General features: G+C 45.5%; 1 protein-coding gene across 1 annotated transcript in view; it reads right to left on the bottom strand.

Moving 5' to 3' along the window:
* Positions 1-307: 307 nt before the first annotated feature.
* The window catches only part of DNAJC21 (DnaJ heat shock protein family (Hsp40) member C21), a 37,587-nt gene continuing 21,657 nt past the window's right edge, over positions 308-16,237 (bottom strand). Inside the window, exons 5-14 of the mRNA XM_063960688.1 lie at positions 8,536-8,840; positions 8,044-8,186; positions 7,035-7,113; positions 6,385-6,567; positions 5,837-5,882; positions 3,961-4,067; positions 3,783-3,843; positions 2,345-2,511; positions 2,142-2,223; positions 308-487 (exon numbers count right to left, since the gene is read on the bottom strand). Of these exons, the coding sequence (XP_063816758.1) occupies positions 323-487; positions 2,142-2,223; positions 2,345-2,511; positions 3,783-3,843; positions 3,961-4,067; positions 5,837-5,882; positions 6,385-6,567; positions 7,035-7,113; positions 8,044-8,186; positions 8,536-8,840 (1,338 nt within the window). The 3' untranslated portion in view covers positions 308-322. The remainder of the gene's footprint in view (positions 488-2,141; positions 2,224-2,344; positions 2,512-3,782; positions 3,844-3,960; positions 4,068-5,836; positions 5,883-6,384; positions 6,568-7,034; positions 7,114-8,043; positions 8,187-8,535; positions 8,841-16,237) is intronic.

Below are 16,237 nucleotides of genomic sequence, written 5' to 3'. Positions count from 1 at the left end.
TACAGAGAACAGGGACATCCCTTTTCAGCAAGGCACACGTGACATCAGGAAGGACTGGTGGTCCCGACACGACACATAAGGAATTGGTGGAAGAGCATCTGAGTAATAATGCAGACAGGCTTCATCTCCCGTCATAGTGCTTTCCTTAAAGGTTTCTGCAATCGCCCTCCCCCATCCCAGTGTGCAGTAGATAAAATGCTGGTGGATTCCTCTGCGACCAGTGTGGAGTTTGTGGGCACATCTCTGGCCCTGGACTGCTCCCGTAACACAGCCGTGAGGTTTGCAGTGATCAGAGAACTCAGCTCAGTTCCGCTACAATGGATCATTTATTTTTTCGTTTGTCCTTTTTGGATTTGGAGGATGTGGTGCTTGTGGTGGGATTGCCAACAGCTAGTGCGTGTCCGGTGGTCTTCAGGTGACTAAACAGTTTATTACGTGTAGGAAACACAGATGAGCAGGTGTTGCAGTACAGTGGGGCCTCAGACTTCTATAAAGAAAAAGCGGAAGTGTGAGTTGGTTGTACATGGAGGTGCGCTCACAAACACAATCAGCCTGCAACAGTTACTGGAGACTTAAGGGTCTATTGACCAAGCCTTGGACGGTGATCAAGTGGACGAGATAAAGTACCAGCCGATCAGCTCTTACCTGACATGTTACAGGCTGGGTTTGAAAGAAGACAGTTAGGAGCTGGTTCACTGGTACTTTATCTCCGTCCAATGTTTAGTACATAGACCATTTAGACAGCTATGCTGTAGGAAGAAACGTCCTTCCTCTATCTGTGGTCCCTGGTCTGTCTAATCATGTGGGCCTATCGTTATTAACATGACCACACAAGTGGGCAATGCCTCCTACATCATCAGCTTCATCATCTCCTGTAATACTCTGTGCTACTGTCAGCAACCTGTAATTTACACCACTCAAGATCCGGGAAGACACGGACAATACGAAATAACAGAGGTGCTCTGAGAAGTGGCAAACCCAAGTGACTACATCACTAGCATTTGACATAACAGGATGCTAAATCGTAAAGACGTAAACTCTGGAAGACCAACTTTTACCAAATCACCATTACTGCAATATGGGGACGTACAAACTGAAACTTATGTTACAGGACAATCTTCCAGTATGGACAAAGGTCCACTCTTTCACTATCCTCACCCCCTTCTCTAGCTCCATTATCAGTTCAAAGATTCACAGAGCAGAAAACTAAAGAACCCACACTCGCTCATTGGTAGATCCATATCAGGGAATGAGTGCCAACTGGGATACTTTCCTACCAAAAGGGTACTCTACAGATGCGGCAAAGTAATTGCGTCAAGTTCACAAAAGTCATGATTGGCTCAACTTTCATAGGGAATGGAAAAGTGAATTCTGTGCGACGTTCATGCGTCTTAGTACACGCATATGAAATATATGATACACAGTATGTTGGTTCTGAAGAGATCATTTTTTCCCATTATCACAAGCAAGGGAACACCTGATCCAGGTAACCTCTGGGTATAAGACATGGGTCTTCAACCTGCGTCTCTCCAGCTGCTGTGGAACTACATATCCCAGCACACCCTGTCTCAGTTTTAACATGCCTTTAGAGCAAAACTGTGGCAGGGCATGCTGGGATGTGTAGTTCCACAGCAGCTGGAGGGCCGCAGGTTGAAGACCCATGGTATAAGATATATTATATATGATAGAGTCGTTTGGTCCTGGGGAGATCATTTGTACCTTTCTCCATTATCACACGCAAGGAAATACCTGATCCAAGTAACCTCTATACTATGACACTATATAATATACAGTAGTGCTGTGGCTAGCATTACATCATTCACTATTACAAGTGATCTATTGCTTGGGATTAGGGAGTACCTAGATTTTATTATTCTTATTCACCAGTAACCAAGGAATGTCACTATGGATTTCTAATAGCAACTTCAGCTTAATTGGGGGCACACTGCACTCGCGTAATGTGCTGTGTTTTACCAATCATGCGTCTGTAAGACAAACCAAATGCTTCTCAAAGACATTGCTTGAACCAGGCTGTCCTATAGCCCAATTCTGGTAATTTGGGGAGGAAGAAAACAGCACCCCATCAACCCTACAGGACGGACAGGAAGCCGTTAATATATCTGAGCAAGGGTTGTAACTACCTGTTCCGTGTGTTCCTGTACTGTTGCCGTCTTGGTGGCTTTCTTCAAATCTTTTGCTTTTTTTCCCTTGAGTTTTGTTGTCCTTTGAGGGAAAATAAAGTCATTTGTTTAAATGTAGCCAAGGGAAACATTGCTGCATATAGAAGGATATGACCTAGTGCTAATTAGATTTGAAAATAAATTGACTAACTGGAGCTACTTACGTTTTTCCCTCATTAGCTGGGGATTCTGACGCAGCTGCTTTTTCTGTATCTTGGGCACTGTTTGCCGGCTGCTCTGTGACAGTGCTTGTGGACGTGTCATTCTCTGTGGGTTGTGTAGATGAACTTGCCTCCAGCTCACTCTCGGTCACAAGGCTCTCATCAGATGTCTGGAAAAGAAAAGAAAAAAAAAAAAAAAAAGATAGATTAATCAAAATTAAAACATCCTGTACCCCAGCCTTGTAAAGACTTGTAAATCGTCTCTTTTTGTTCAAGTGGTCGTGAAGATGTGAAAAGAGGCAATTGGGCACAGCTGTGGCTAAACTTGGGGGATTGGCCGCACATTATGGTATGCAGATAAGTTCACCCCGTGTGGTTCCGTAACCTCTCTGTAGGACACTCATAGTAAATGCATAAGTAGGTGATTTGGCCTTTTAATTTAGTTTTCAACAATTTTATTCATTTATCAGAGGCGAGGAGGGACTTGACCCAGATGCCCACATATACCCTAGCAATGACAGATCAGTTGCAGAATGCCAGCTAGTATTACTATTATCGGGTCTCTCATATTGTTTGGGTATCAGAGATTGTCCGCTTTATGCCACCCGTGGTGTCCGCTTCTACTTCTGCGTTGCGGAGACAGAATGCTCATTGCAGAGCGCTCAGTATTGCAGAACGTGTGCCCACAAACCAAACCAAGCTGCTCTGGGACATGGACCTGATTCAGATGCATACTAATACCATCCCAGCTGCCAATGCTTACACAACTGTGCGAAAATATGCCAATGTCGCTGCCGCCTGGATTTGTGTTGAGGCGCCCACCGGAGTCTTTGCGAATCTCAGCGGCTGCGTACACAGATGAAGCATCCGTCGCAGAGTAGTCATTAATTGATGTTCTGGGTAGCCCTACGGTCATGCAGGAAGATGCCGGGGACATTGTGACTGCATACGGGATCACGGTCGCAGCCTTAAACATACCCACAAAATGGTTGTGACACACCTGCGTTTCTGCAGCCACTCCCGGTTACTGCCCACAAGCAGTCCCTGATTGTCAAACACTGTCGCAAGGACCATCTCAGCCATGCGCAGTCCGCTAATAATCGCTCAACTGTGAAAACAAATCTGGTTTGCACCCATAAAATATAAATCAGGCTCCATGTTCATTGGACTAGATTCAGTCGGTAACAGGGAGGTAGATGGGGGAGGAGACAGCAGTCCAGGGTACGGAGCCTAGCACATAATGGGGCAGATGTATGATGTGATAACGCACCAGCCAGTCATTACAGATTTTAAAAATAACAGTTAGGAGCTGACTGGCTGGTGCATTATCCCCTTGCACTTATCACTTCTTTATCCCTTCTTCAAGCTTAATACATCTGCCCCAATGTTCCCATAGATAATATAGGAGGGTTACTAAACCTGAGCACTTGTTTGTTATTACCTCTTCTGGTGCTGATGTCATTTCCAAGTCTTTTCCCTTCTTTCCCTTCAGTTTTTCTGTTCTGCAAGGAAAAATATCAGCACACACTTTGAATAGAATGGTAAAGTGCATATTCTTCTGAATGATTTCTGCTGGTGGTAAGAGAATTGGAAAGACGTGACCAGCTGGAGTAACTTACGTTTCGCCCTCACCAGTTGGTGTTTCAGGCATAGGCGCTGAGTCATTCTCTACGGGTTGCGTACATGCCTCCACATCGTTCTGCTCCACAAAGCTCTCATCAGATTTCTGTCCACAAGACGTACATGAGATTAAACACTTCTAAAATGGTCTATATGGACCAGTTGTTTCCACATATATTTCTACAGATAGAATGCTGCATGGTTGTGGCAGTGGGGGGGGGGGCACAACAGGGGGTGGGAACCACACAGTATAAGGTGCTACGGATTAGTAGTACCGCAAGCTGAGTTTTATGCTAATGAATCACTGTCTACGGACAAATAAAAATGTGTTTTAGTCAAAAAGTAACCAGTACAGAGGAATGCTATTTGAAATATTAAGAAATAAGATGGAACCCATCTGTAGGACAATGGTCAAAGGATTCAATACATGAAACATCCAAGTTTGGACAGTGAAAAAACTTAACCATAAGGATGCATTATAATTTATGAGCACTTGATAACGGACCATAACAAAGCCACCTGTACTAATGTTGGGATAACAATTAATGTTTAAGACGACACTTGGGAACGTTTCAGCTCTAGCTTACCCTATTTTCTGCCCAGTGGCTACAATGACGTCCCTTAAAGTGGTGTTCTATAAAAATATAGATTTTGCCATTGACCTGGAACGGTATCCGGACTATAGATCTATACTAAAAAGGTCTACAGTTAATAGGTCTACCACTAATGGTAGTCGTGCATTAGGTTGAGTGTCAAAAGGTCGACATGACAATTGTCGACACACATGGTAGACCAGTTTTATTTAAAAAAAATTTCAACTTTTTCATACATTACCATCCACGTGGACTACGATTGGGAATAATAACCTGTGCCGAGCGTTGCTGTAGCGGAGCGAGAGGACACAGTGCACTAATTGGGGTTCCCGGTCACTTTATGTGGGGATGCAGTACACTGATGGGGCTTGTTTGTGGCAGAAAAGTGACAAAACAGCCTAAAAAAAAAAAAATTCTGTCTACCCTTTTTTGTGTCGGCCATTTCCATGTCGACCATTTCTACTGTCAACCTACTGACCCTGTCGACCTAATGCATGTCTACCGTTAGTGGTAGACCTATTGACTGTAGACCTTTTTAGTGTAGACCTAATAATCCACACCCTCCTGGAACATCTGGCTTACAGTCATTAGGTCGACCACTGTTGGTCGACATGCACTAGGTTGTCATGGTCGACATAAGTTTTTCAATTTTTTTTATTAACTTTTTCATACTTTACCATCCATGTGGACTACAATTGGGAACGGTAACCTGTGCCGAGCGAGGCACCTTGCCCGAAGCATGGCGAGCGAAGCAAACCATGCAAGGGGACACAGTGCACTAATTCGGTTCCCCGTCACCTTACGAAGAGAATGACACACACAAAAAAAGGGGGGGAAACTCATGTCGACCGTGTCACCCCGTCAACCTAATGCATGTCGACCAATAGTGGTCGACCTAATGACCCATACCCGAACATATATATTCCAACCTGGCTTAAACAAGCCATATTAGATGCCAAACATCAATCACGTGGCCCCATACAGAGTCACATTATGGTATGTAAAATTAGAAATCTGCAATACACAGGAAAATGTGTCACTTTATGGGACGCAGAATTACTTGGCAGGAAGAAGGGTCATGTTACTTTGTGGCAATCATACACATTTAGTACTGAAAGCCCATAAGTATATAATACTATTACATTATTGCACTAAATGCTTCCAGATATTTTGTTGGTAACTGCGAGAAATCCATACCGCTAAATACTATTGCATATATTTCCATTATAACAATGTGGCTACAATTTCCATTGTATATTTTACTTGGCCCCTAAGTACATACCTTGGTGGCCTTCAGTTGCTTTTTTTTTCTTTGCTTTTTGCTGAGTCTGGATAAAGAAAACAAAAGAGCACTTTAATACAATTTAACTATTTTAAGGCAAACTCTACATATGCCTAAAAATAATAATAAAAAATAAAAAAATAAAAAAAAATCATGGTTTAAAAGAAAATTGTATTATTTTTTCTAAATTGCATTATTCTAAAAATAATAATAATAATAATAATAATAATAATAATAATAATAATTTTAGTATGCCTTTCATGCACTAAATCCTAATTTCCTGCATGTTTGTATGTAGCTGTATCAGCTGTCATCATGTTACAAAACATCAAGCATTATGTCCAATAGAACAGCACCTCTAGTGGTAAGTTACCATAAGGTATGAGTGGAGAATAGTGCTTTATGTTATGGCACAACTGTAAAACCTTTAAGGTCTATGGTGAAAATGGCAATAAACTTAACACAGTAGCAAAACCAGAGGAGAATATTGCAATTAAAGTATATAGAGGTGAATAGGTTCAGAACATATCACTTATGTCTTTAGTTACTTTGGTTTTGGGTTCTCCTCTGGTTCCTCCTCCTCCTCCTCAGAGAGAACGTCCTCATCTCCTGCTGGGACGCCATTCTCCCCTGCTACAGAAGCATTGGACTCTTCTTCCTCAGCCTCCAGCTGCTGCCGCAAGAGAGCCACCATCTCCCGGTGCTTCTTGGACTTCTCATGGTTCTTCATCCTGGTTCATGATATTAAAACAGTCATCAGCATTTAAGATAAACTTGCACACCATATAATATGTATATTACACATACTGTACATATATATGGATAGTGTGTAATATATGTTGCTTACAGCGACAAGTTATAAAAAATAAACTGGCGATGCCAACTTTAAAAAACAAACAAAAAAACCTGTACCTATTTATAAACAGACCATAAATAAAGTTTTGCTCCCATTTTCAATGTGACAGCACTCTGCTGAAAGCCCATTAAAATCTGCACATACTACAAACATATATAATCTGTTTCGTGATCCATAAAACATACATTGTTATACAACTAGAGAACCTGGCTGTAACCACAGGAGCAATAGATAAGGTGTTCTATACTTCATACATTTAAGCATCAGACAACGCTGTTAGTGAATGATCTCCCAGTATACACACTTCAATTTATCCCGTTTCCCATGCATGAACACACTCACGCTTTATCAGTCTTCATCACTTTGTCACAGGCAGGGCAATAAAGGTCATCGTACAATTCTTCTTCATCACTGGCTCTGCCTGTTGTATTCAGAGAACATCAATTCATCATATAGTACACTGAGCGGTCATATACTGAGCATCTCATACATAGGGGACGCGTTAATCAGCGTAAATTTGAACTGCTAACACTATGAGCGGTATTCAATTGATATATGACGCACAATGTCCTTTCTAAAGTGATCCCCGTTATCGTGCCCATAGTAATCAGGTTTAGTTGCTTTAAGGGTTAGGGCGCCTCACTACACCGGGGGTAGCGAGCGGAAATGTTGATACCACGCCGGTCAGCAGAAACAGACCGGTTGTGGAAGGGGGCGGAAAGAACTGAATACCGCCCAAAGTGTATTACTGGAAATAAGTCAGTCCAATAAAAAAGGGGCTATGATAACTTAGCAGGACAATGGCAGTGTGAATGATATGTGACGTGAAACAATACTCCACTCCCTCCCATTAATACAGGAAAAAGTGCAGCTTATAGATCGTACAGTACGAGGGGTTAATGTAGTAGCCTTCAACTTGGAGGCACTGCTGAGATCCAGGCGAGTATGCCTGATGTTTTAAAGTGGCAACCTTTTAAAAGGCAAAACCAACATTAGGCTGACTTGCAAAGATCTCGACGATGACTGCATTGCACAGGATATTATTTATCCAAAGAGGTTTTCCCCCATTACACAACCTTAATTTACTGTCTGTACAGGTCACCCTGCAACCTTACAAATCACGAGTTTCAGTAACAATAAATAAAGGCGAAGCTTGCATGATGGCATTTAGTAACTAGTCACTGAAGGGGAAACCCCATTTAATTCTACAGAGAAATGTGTGTTGAGAAAGAGGCTCTGAGGGCAGACAATTATGGGATAGAAGAATGACATGAAAAAAGGAAAGGTGAGCGCAGGTTACCACCCAATAAGGGACCTTTAATTGTGTGATGTACTAGTAATTAGCTATTACCATTCTGCTGTTCCTCGGTCTCTTCTTCATCATCCTCTGACCCATCCCCAAACTCCTTGTCATACTGAGCCTCCATCTGCTGCAATTCTTTCTCCAACTCGGACATGGCCATCCAGCTTTGCTCCTTGTACAGATCCGCCAGCCTGCAGCAAACCTCCATTTTAATAACAGCCATAATCAAGTACTCAAACACCCCTAAGAAATTATCATAAAAATGATCTATGGGGTGGGAACGTAAAACAACTGGGGACCACACACTCAGGTAGCAGACATGTGACTTGGGTTCTACTCAGAAGACCAATTATCTCAAATTACATTATACAGCGATAAGGACATATAATGTTAATGAAAACAATCATACTGGTTATACAGGTATCACAATGAGTAAGCACTGTAAATAAAGTTACACTTATTAAATATATTTGTAGCATCATTCGGTTACAATTACCTGGTATTTATTCAAAGACATCATCACTGCACAAGAAGACTTACTTGGCATTTTGTAGCTTCTGCTGTCTACGCAGCTCTTCCACCTTTTTGGCTTTCTCCGCGTTCTGCTCTTCCACCAATTTCCGATGGGCCTGCACTCGCTTGTCCCTTTTCCTAACAAATGCCACCAGCTCCCGGACCAGTTCGTTCCGCTCCTTTCGAGCCTTATCTCGCGTTTTCTTGTTCTCCTTCTCCATGGCCCGTTTCTCCCAGCGATTGCTGGCTTGCCGGGTGTCGTACTCTTCTTTCCAAGCAAAGTTCTTCATTGTACAGAAACTCTGCCAATAGGCATAGAACAGATGCACCACCTGCACAAGCAGAAGCACCAAGGTCTCACTTCTGTAACGTTACACACACACACACACAGGTACCGCAGGAGAACAAAAGTAACCAGATTCCAAGTCCTTGGAATGGTGATCAAGACGACACTGTGAGTAGTGAAATCACTACCAGACTCCTAGCGCTCAATATAGAATATAAATAATAAGAATTTACTCACCGGTAATTCTATTTCTCGTAGTCCGTAGTGGATGCTGGGAACTCCGTAAGGACCATGGGGAATAGCGGCTCCGCAGGAGTCTGGGCACAACTAAAAGAAAGCTTTTAGACTACCTGGTGTGCACTGGCTCCTCCCACTATGACCCTCCCTCCAAGCCTCAGTTAGGATACTGTGCCCGGAAGAGCTGACACAATAAGGAAGGATTTTGAATCCCGGGTAAGACTCATACCAGCCACACCAATCACACCGTATAACTCGTGATACCATATCCAGTTAACAGTATGAAACATAACTGAGCCTCTCAACAGATGGCTCATAACAGTAACCCTATAGTGAACAATAACTATGTACAAGTATTGCAGACAATCCGCACTTGGGACGGGCGCCCAGCATCCACTACGGACTACGAGAAATAGAATTACCGGTGAGTAAATTCTTATTTTCTCTGACGTCCTAGTGGATGCTGGGAACTCTGTAAGGACCATGGGGATTATACCAAAGCTCCCAAACGGGCGGGAGAGTGCGGATGACTCTGCAGCACCGAATGAGAGAACTCAAGGTCCTCCTCAGCCAGGGTATCAAATTTGTAGAATTTTGCAAACATGTTTGCCCCTGACCAAGTAGCAGCTCGGCAAAGTTGTAAAGCCGAGACCCCTCGGGCAGCCGCCCAAGATGAGCCCACCTTCCTTGTAGAATGGGCTTTAACTGATTTAGGATGCGGCAGTCCAGCCGCAGAATGCGCCAGCTGAATTGTGCTACAAATCCAGCGAGCAATAGTCTGCTTAGAAGCAGGAGCACCCAGTTTGTTGGGTGCATACAGGATAAATAGCGAGTCAGTTTTCCTGACTCCAGCCGTCCTGGAAACATAAATTTTCAAGGCCCTGACTACGTCCAGTAACTTGGAATCCTCCAAGTCGCTAGTAGCCGCAAGCACTACAATAGGTTGGTTCAAGTGAAAAGCAGATACCACCTTAGGGAGAAACTGGGGACGAGTCCTCAATTCTGCCCTATCCATATGGAAAATCAGATAAGGGCTTTTAAATGACAAAGCCGCCAATTCTGATACACGCCTGGCCGAAGCCAAGGCCAATAACATGACCACTTTCCACGTGAGATATTTTAAATCCACGGTCTTTAGTGGCTCAAACCAATGTGATTTTAGGAAATTCAACACCACGTTGAGATCCCAGGGTGCCACTGGAGGCACAAAAGGGGGCTGAATATGCAGCACTCCTTTTACAAATGTCTGAACTTCAGGTAGTGAAGCTAGTTCTTTTTGGAAGAAAATCGACAGAGCCGATATCTGTACCTTAATGGAGCCTAATTTTAGGCCCATAGTCACTCCTGCCTGTAGGAAGTGCAGAAATCGACCCAGCTGAAATTCCTCTGTTGGGGCCTTATTGGCCTCACACCAAGCAACATATTTCCGCCATATGCGGTGATAATGTTTTACAGTTACATCTTTCCTGGCTTTAATCAGCGTAGGAATGACATCCTCCGGAATGCCCTTTTCCTTTAGGATCCGGCGTTCAACCGCCATGCCGTCAAACGCAGCCGCGGTAAGTCTTGGAACAGACAGGGCCCCTGCTGCAGCAGGTCCTGTCTGAGCGGCAGAGGCCATGGGTCCTCTGAGATTATCTCTTGAAGTTCCGGGTACCAAGCTCTTCTTGGCCAATCCGGAACCACGAGTATTGTCCTTACTCCTCGTTTTCTTATTATTCTCAGTACCTTTGGTATGAGAGGCAGAGGAGGGAACACATAAACTGACTGGTACACCCACGGTGTCACTAGAGCGTCCACCGCTATCGCCTGAGGGTCCCTTGACCTGGCGCAATATCTCTCCAGTTTTTTGTTTAGGCGGGACGCCATCATGTCCACCTGTGGCCGTTCCCAACGATTTACAATCAGCGTGAAGACTTCTGGATGAAGTCCCCACTCTCCCGGGTGGAGGTCGTGCCTGCTGAGTAAGTCTGCTTCCCAGTTGTCCACTCCCGGAATGAACACTGCTGACAGTGCTAGCACGTGATTTTCCGCCCATCGGAGAATCCTTGTGGCTTCTGCCATTGCCGTCCTGCTTCTTGTGCCGCCCTGTCGGTTTACATGGGCGACCGCCGTGATGTTGTCTGACTGGATCAGTACCGGCTGGTGTAGAAGCAGGGGTTTTGCCTGACTTAGGGCATTGTAAATGGCCCTTAGTTCTAGAATATTTATGTGTAGGGAAGTCTCCTGACTCGACCATAGTCCTTGGAATTTGCTTCCCTGTGTGACTGCCCCCCAGCCTCGAAGGCTGGCATCCGTGGTCACCAGGACCCAGTCCTGTATGCAGAGTCTGCGGCCCTCTAGGAGATGAGCACTCTGCAGCCACCACAGCAGAGACACCCTGGTTCTTAGAGACAGGGTTATTAGCCAATGCATCTGAAGATGCGATCCGGACCATTGGTCCAACAGGTCCCACTGAAAGATTCTGGCATGGAACCTGCCGAAAGGAATTGCTTCGTAAGAAGCCACCATCTTTCCCAGGACTCGCGTGCAGTGATGCACCGACACCTGTTTTGGTTTCAGGAGGTCTCTGACTAGAGATGACAGCTCCTTGGCTTTCTCCTCCGGGAGAAACACTTTTTTCTGGACTGTGTCCAGAATCATTCCCAGGAACAGTAGACGTGTCGTCGGAACCAGCTGTGACTTTGGAATATTTAGAATCCAACCGTGCTGGTGTAGCACCTCCTGAGATAGTGCTACTCCTACCAACAACTGCTCCCTGGATCTCGCCTTTATTAGGAGATCGTCCAAGTACGGGATAATTAAAACTCCCTTTTTTCAAAGGAGTATCATCATTTCCGCCATTACCTTGGTAAACACCCTCGGTGCCGTGGACAGTCCAAACGGCAGCGTCTGGAATTGGTAATGGCAATTTTGTACCGCAAATCTGAGGTACTCCTGGTGAGGATGATAAATGGGGACATGCAGGTAAGCATCCTTGATCTCCAGGGATACCATGTAATCCCCCTCGTCCAGGCTTGCAATAACCGCCCTGAGCGATTCCATCTTGAACTTGAATTTTTTTATGTATGTGTTCAAGGATTTAAAATTTAAAATGGGTCTCACCGAACCGTCCGGTTTCGGTACCACAAACAGTGTGGAATAGTAACCCCGTCCTTGTTGAAGTAGGGGCACCTTGACTATCACCTGCTGGGAATACAGCTTGTGAATTGCCTCTAGCACAGCCTCCCTGCCTGAGGGAGTTGTTGGCAAGGCAGATTTGAGGAAACGGCGGGGGGGAGACGCCTCGAATTCCAGCTTGTACCCCTGAGATACTACTTGCAAGATCCAGGGATCCACCTGTGAGCGAGCCCACTGATGGCTGAAATTTTTGAGGCGGCCCCCCACCGTACCTGGCTCCGCCTGTGGAGCCCCACCGTCATGCGGTGGACTTGGAAGAAGCGGGGGAGGACTTTTGCTCCTGGGAACCTGCTGTTTGTTGCAGCCTTTTTCCCCTACCTCTGCCTCTGGACAGAAAGGACCCGCCTTTTCCTCGCCTGTTTCTCTGGGTCCAAAAGGAACTGTACCTGATAAAACGGCGCTTTTTTAGGCTGTGAGGGAACATGGGGTAAAAATGCTGACATCCCAGCTGTCGCTGTGGAAACTAGGTCCGAGAGACCATCCCCGAATAACTCCTCACCCTTATAAGGCAAAACTTCCATGTGCCTTTTGGAATTTGATATGCTCTATGGTTAGGAGAATAGAGTCCCTGTCTAGGGTGTCAATATTTTCTGACAGGGAATCTGACCATGCAGCGGCAGCACTGCACATCCATGCTGACGCAATAGCTGGTCTAAGTATAATGCCTGAGTGTGTATATACAGACTTCAGGATCGCCTCCTGCTTTCTATCCGCAGGCTCCTTTAGGGCGGCCGTATCCGGAGACAGAAGTGCCACCTTTTTAGACAAACGTGTGAGCGCTTTATCCACCCTAGGAGGTGTTTCCCAACGTGCCCTATCCTCTGGCGGGAAAGGGAACGCCATTAGTAATTTTTTAGAGATTACCAATCTTTTATCGGGGAAAGCCCACGCTTCTTCACACACTTCATTTAATTCTTCAGATGGGGGAAAAACTACGGGTAGTTTTTTCTCCCCAAACATAATACCCTTTTTAGTGGTACCTGGGTTTATATCCGAAATGTGTAAAACCTCTTTCATTGCCTCAATCATGCAACGAATGGCCCTAGTGGACATTAGATTAGACTCATCGCCGTCGACACTGGTATCAGTATCCGTGTCGACATCTGCGTCTGCCATCTGAGGTAGCGGGCGTTTTAGAGCCCCTGATGGCCTTTGAGACACCTGGGCAGGCACAAGCTGAGAAGCCGGCTGTCCCGCATTTGGCATGTCGTCAAATTTTTTGTGTAAGGAGTCGACACTTGCACGTATCCATAAAACCATCCACTCAGGTGTCTGCCCCGCAGGGGGTGACATCACTTCTATAGGCATCTGCTCCGCCTCCACATAATTTTCCTCATCAAACATGTCGACACAGCCGTACCGACACACCGCACACACACCGGGAATGCTCTAACAGAGGACAGGACCCCACAGAAGCCCTTTGGGGAGACAGAGAGAGAGTATGCCAGCACACACCAGAGCGCTATATAATGCAGGGACTAACTGAATTATGTCCCCTATAGCTGCTATAATATTTACTGCGCCTGAATTTAGTGCCCCCCTCTCTTTTTTACCCTTTTCTGTAGTGTAGACTGCAGGGGAGAGCCAGGGAGCTTCCTTCCAGCGGAGCTGTGAGGGAGAAATGGCGCCAGTGTGCTGAAGGAGATAGCTCCGCCCCTTTTTCATGGACTTTTCTCCCGCTTTTTTTAAGGATTCTGGCAGGGGTAATTATCACATATATAGCCTCTGGGGCTATATATTGTGATTGTTTTGCCAGCCAAGGTGTTTTTATTGCTGCTCAGGGCGCCCCCCCCAGCGCCCTGCACCCTCTGTGACCGGAGTGTGAAGTGTGTATGAGGAGCAATGGCGCGCAGCTGCAGTGCTGTGCGCTACCTTGGTGAAGACAGAAGTCTTCATGCCGCCGATTTTCCGGACTTCTTCTTGCTTCTGGCTCTGTAAGGGGGACGGCGGCGCGGCTCCGGGACCGAACACCAAGGCCAGTTCCATGCGGTCGATCCCTCTGGAGCTAATGGTGTCCAGTAGCCTAAGAAGACCAAGCTAGCTGCAAGCAGGTAGGTTCGCTTCTTCTCCCCTTAGTCCCTCGTTGCAGTGAGCCTGTTGCCAGCAGGTCTCACTGTAAAATAAAAAACCTAACATATACTTTCTTTCTAAGAGCTCAGGAGAGCCCCTAGTGTGCATCCAGCTCGGCCGGGCACAAAAATCTAACTGAGGCTTGGAGGAGGGTCATAGTGGGAGGAGCCAGTGCACACCAGGTAGTCTAAAAGCTTTCTTTTAGTTGTGCCCAGACTCCTGCGGAGCCGCTATTCCCCATGGTCCTTACGGAGTTCCCAGCATCCACTAGGACGTCAGAGAAAAGTAAATAGGTTAACACAAAGGCTGGTATCAAGTTAGCAGTGGTAGTTTACCACTGCTAATAGGTTCGCCGGGAGCTATCCAATTAGCCCCAATAGCCGGCACTTATCGGGAATTATGCTTCGGTGCCAGAGCATAATCCACAACAAGCAGTCCTCGGAGCCGCGATAATACATGGGATCGGGAACTTATCCCGGATCCCATGTGTTATCGCACGATAGCAGGTCCCTTTTTTCAGCTGATAACAGTCTATAATTGGATAGCCCAAAAATGACAAGCAGTCAAAAATAAAAATAAAAAAATCAGGCTGTTTTCATCGGTCGAAAAATTATCGTGGCTAATTGCAATTAACCCCAAGAACAATAGAAAAAGAAAAGAAAAAGTGCACTGGATCAGTACTAAGGGATCAAATAGTAAATAATGAAGCTCAACGTAATAAAATAATGCTCTTTACGGTTTAAAAAGTAGCAGCAATATCAAATAACATATATATTAGCTGAATACCCGTGCTTCGCCACAGAAGTTCAAGTATAATGCCAATCTTTGTCAGGCTGCACCTCCGGGCGGGCCTTTCCCGGATTGATGCTGTCAAAATGCTGGCACTGAGGAGAATAATCCGCCTCCTTCTCTGCCCGGTCCTGCCTCTGATGCTGCCCTGCTCAGTGCTGTAACTGCTGGGACGACAGTCCAAGCTCTGCCCACTGTATGTTAAATATGTAAGGATTGCAGGGATAGGCCGACACTATTCCAAAGGAGCCTAGGTTTCCTTACTAAGCTTCTCGCTCTCCTGAGGGCTCCTCCTTTGAGGTAAAAAGGTAAACAGTTTCGCACAACACTTAAGGTCACAGAGAGCTGTCAATACCCTTTACACAGCAGATAAGCAGCTGCCAACTATCAAGCTTTCCTTTAATGCACTTAAGAGTCAAAATATCTATCTCGCCTTTCCTCCTATTGCTCTCTGAGAGGTTCGGCAATGTTTAGTTCAAATGACAGGTTAACCTCCGATAATGGAGACTCTATCCTCTCCTGACTGGAAATATGTTGGTTGAGTACTTAAAAAATAAGAATTTACTTACCGATAATTCTATTTCTCGTAGTCCGTAGTGGATGCTGGGGACTCCGTAAGGACCAGGGGGGGGGGGGGGGGGTAGCGGCTCCGCAGGAGACTGGGCACATCTAAAGAAAGCTTTAGGATTATCTGGTGTGCACTGGCTCCTCCCCCTATGACCCTCCTCCCAGCCTCAGTTAGGATACTGTGCCCGGACGAGCGTACACAATAAGGAAGGATTTTGAATCCCGGGTAAGACTCATACCAGCCACACCAATCACACCGTACAACTTGTGATCTGAACCCAGTTAACAGCATGATAACAGAGGAGCCTCTAGAAAAGATGGCTCACTACAGCAATAACCCGATTTTTTGGTAACAATAACTATGTACCAGTATTGCAGACAATCCGCACTTGGGATGGGCGCCCAGCATCCACTACGGACTACGAGAAATAGAATTATCGGTAAGTAAATTCTTATTTTCTCTAACGTCCTAAGTGGATGCTGGGGACTCCGTAAGGACCATGGGGATTATACCAAAGCTCCCAAACGGGCAGGAGAGTGCGGATGACTCTGCAGCACCAAATGAGAGAACTCCAGGTCCTCCTCAGCCAGGGTATCAAT

The sequence above is a fragment of the Pseudophryne corroboree genome, chromosome 1 (assembly GCF_028390025.1).
Source record: "Pseudophryne corroboree isolate aPseCor3 chromosome 1, aPseCor3.hap2, whole genome shotgun sequence".
NCBI classification, from domain to species: Eukaryota; Metazoa; Chordata; class Amphibia; order Anura; family Myobatrachidae; genus Pseudophryne; species Pseudophryne corroboree.
Note: the sequence above shows the minus strand (reverse complement) of the source record. Positions and strands in the feature narration are given on the sequence as shown.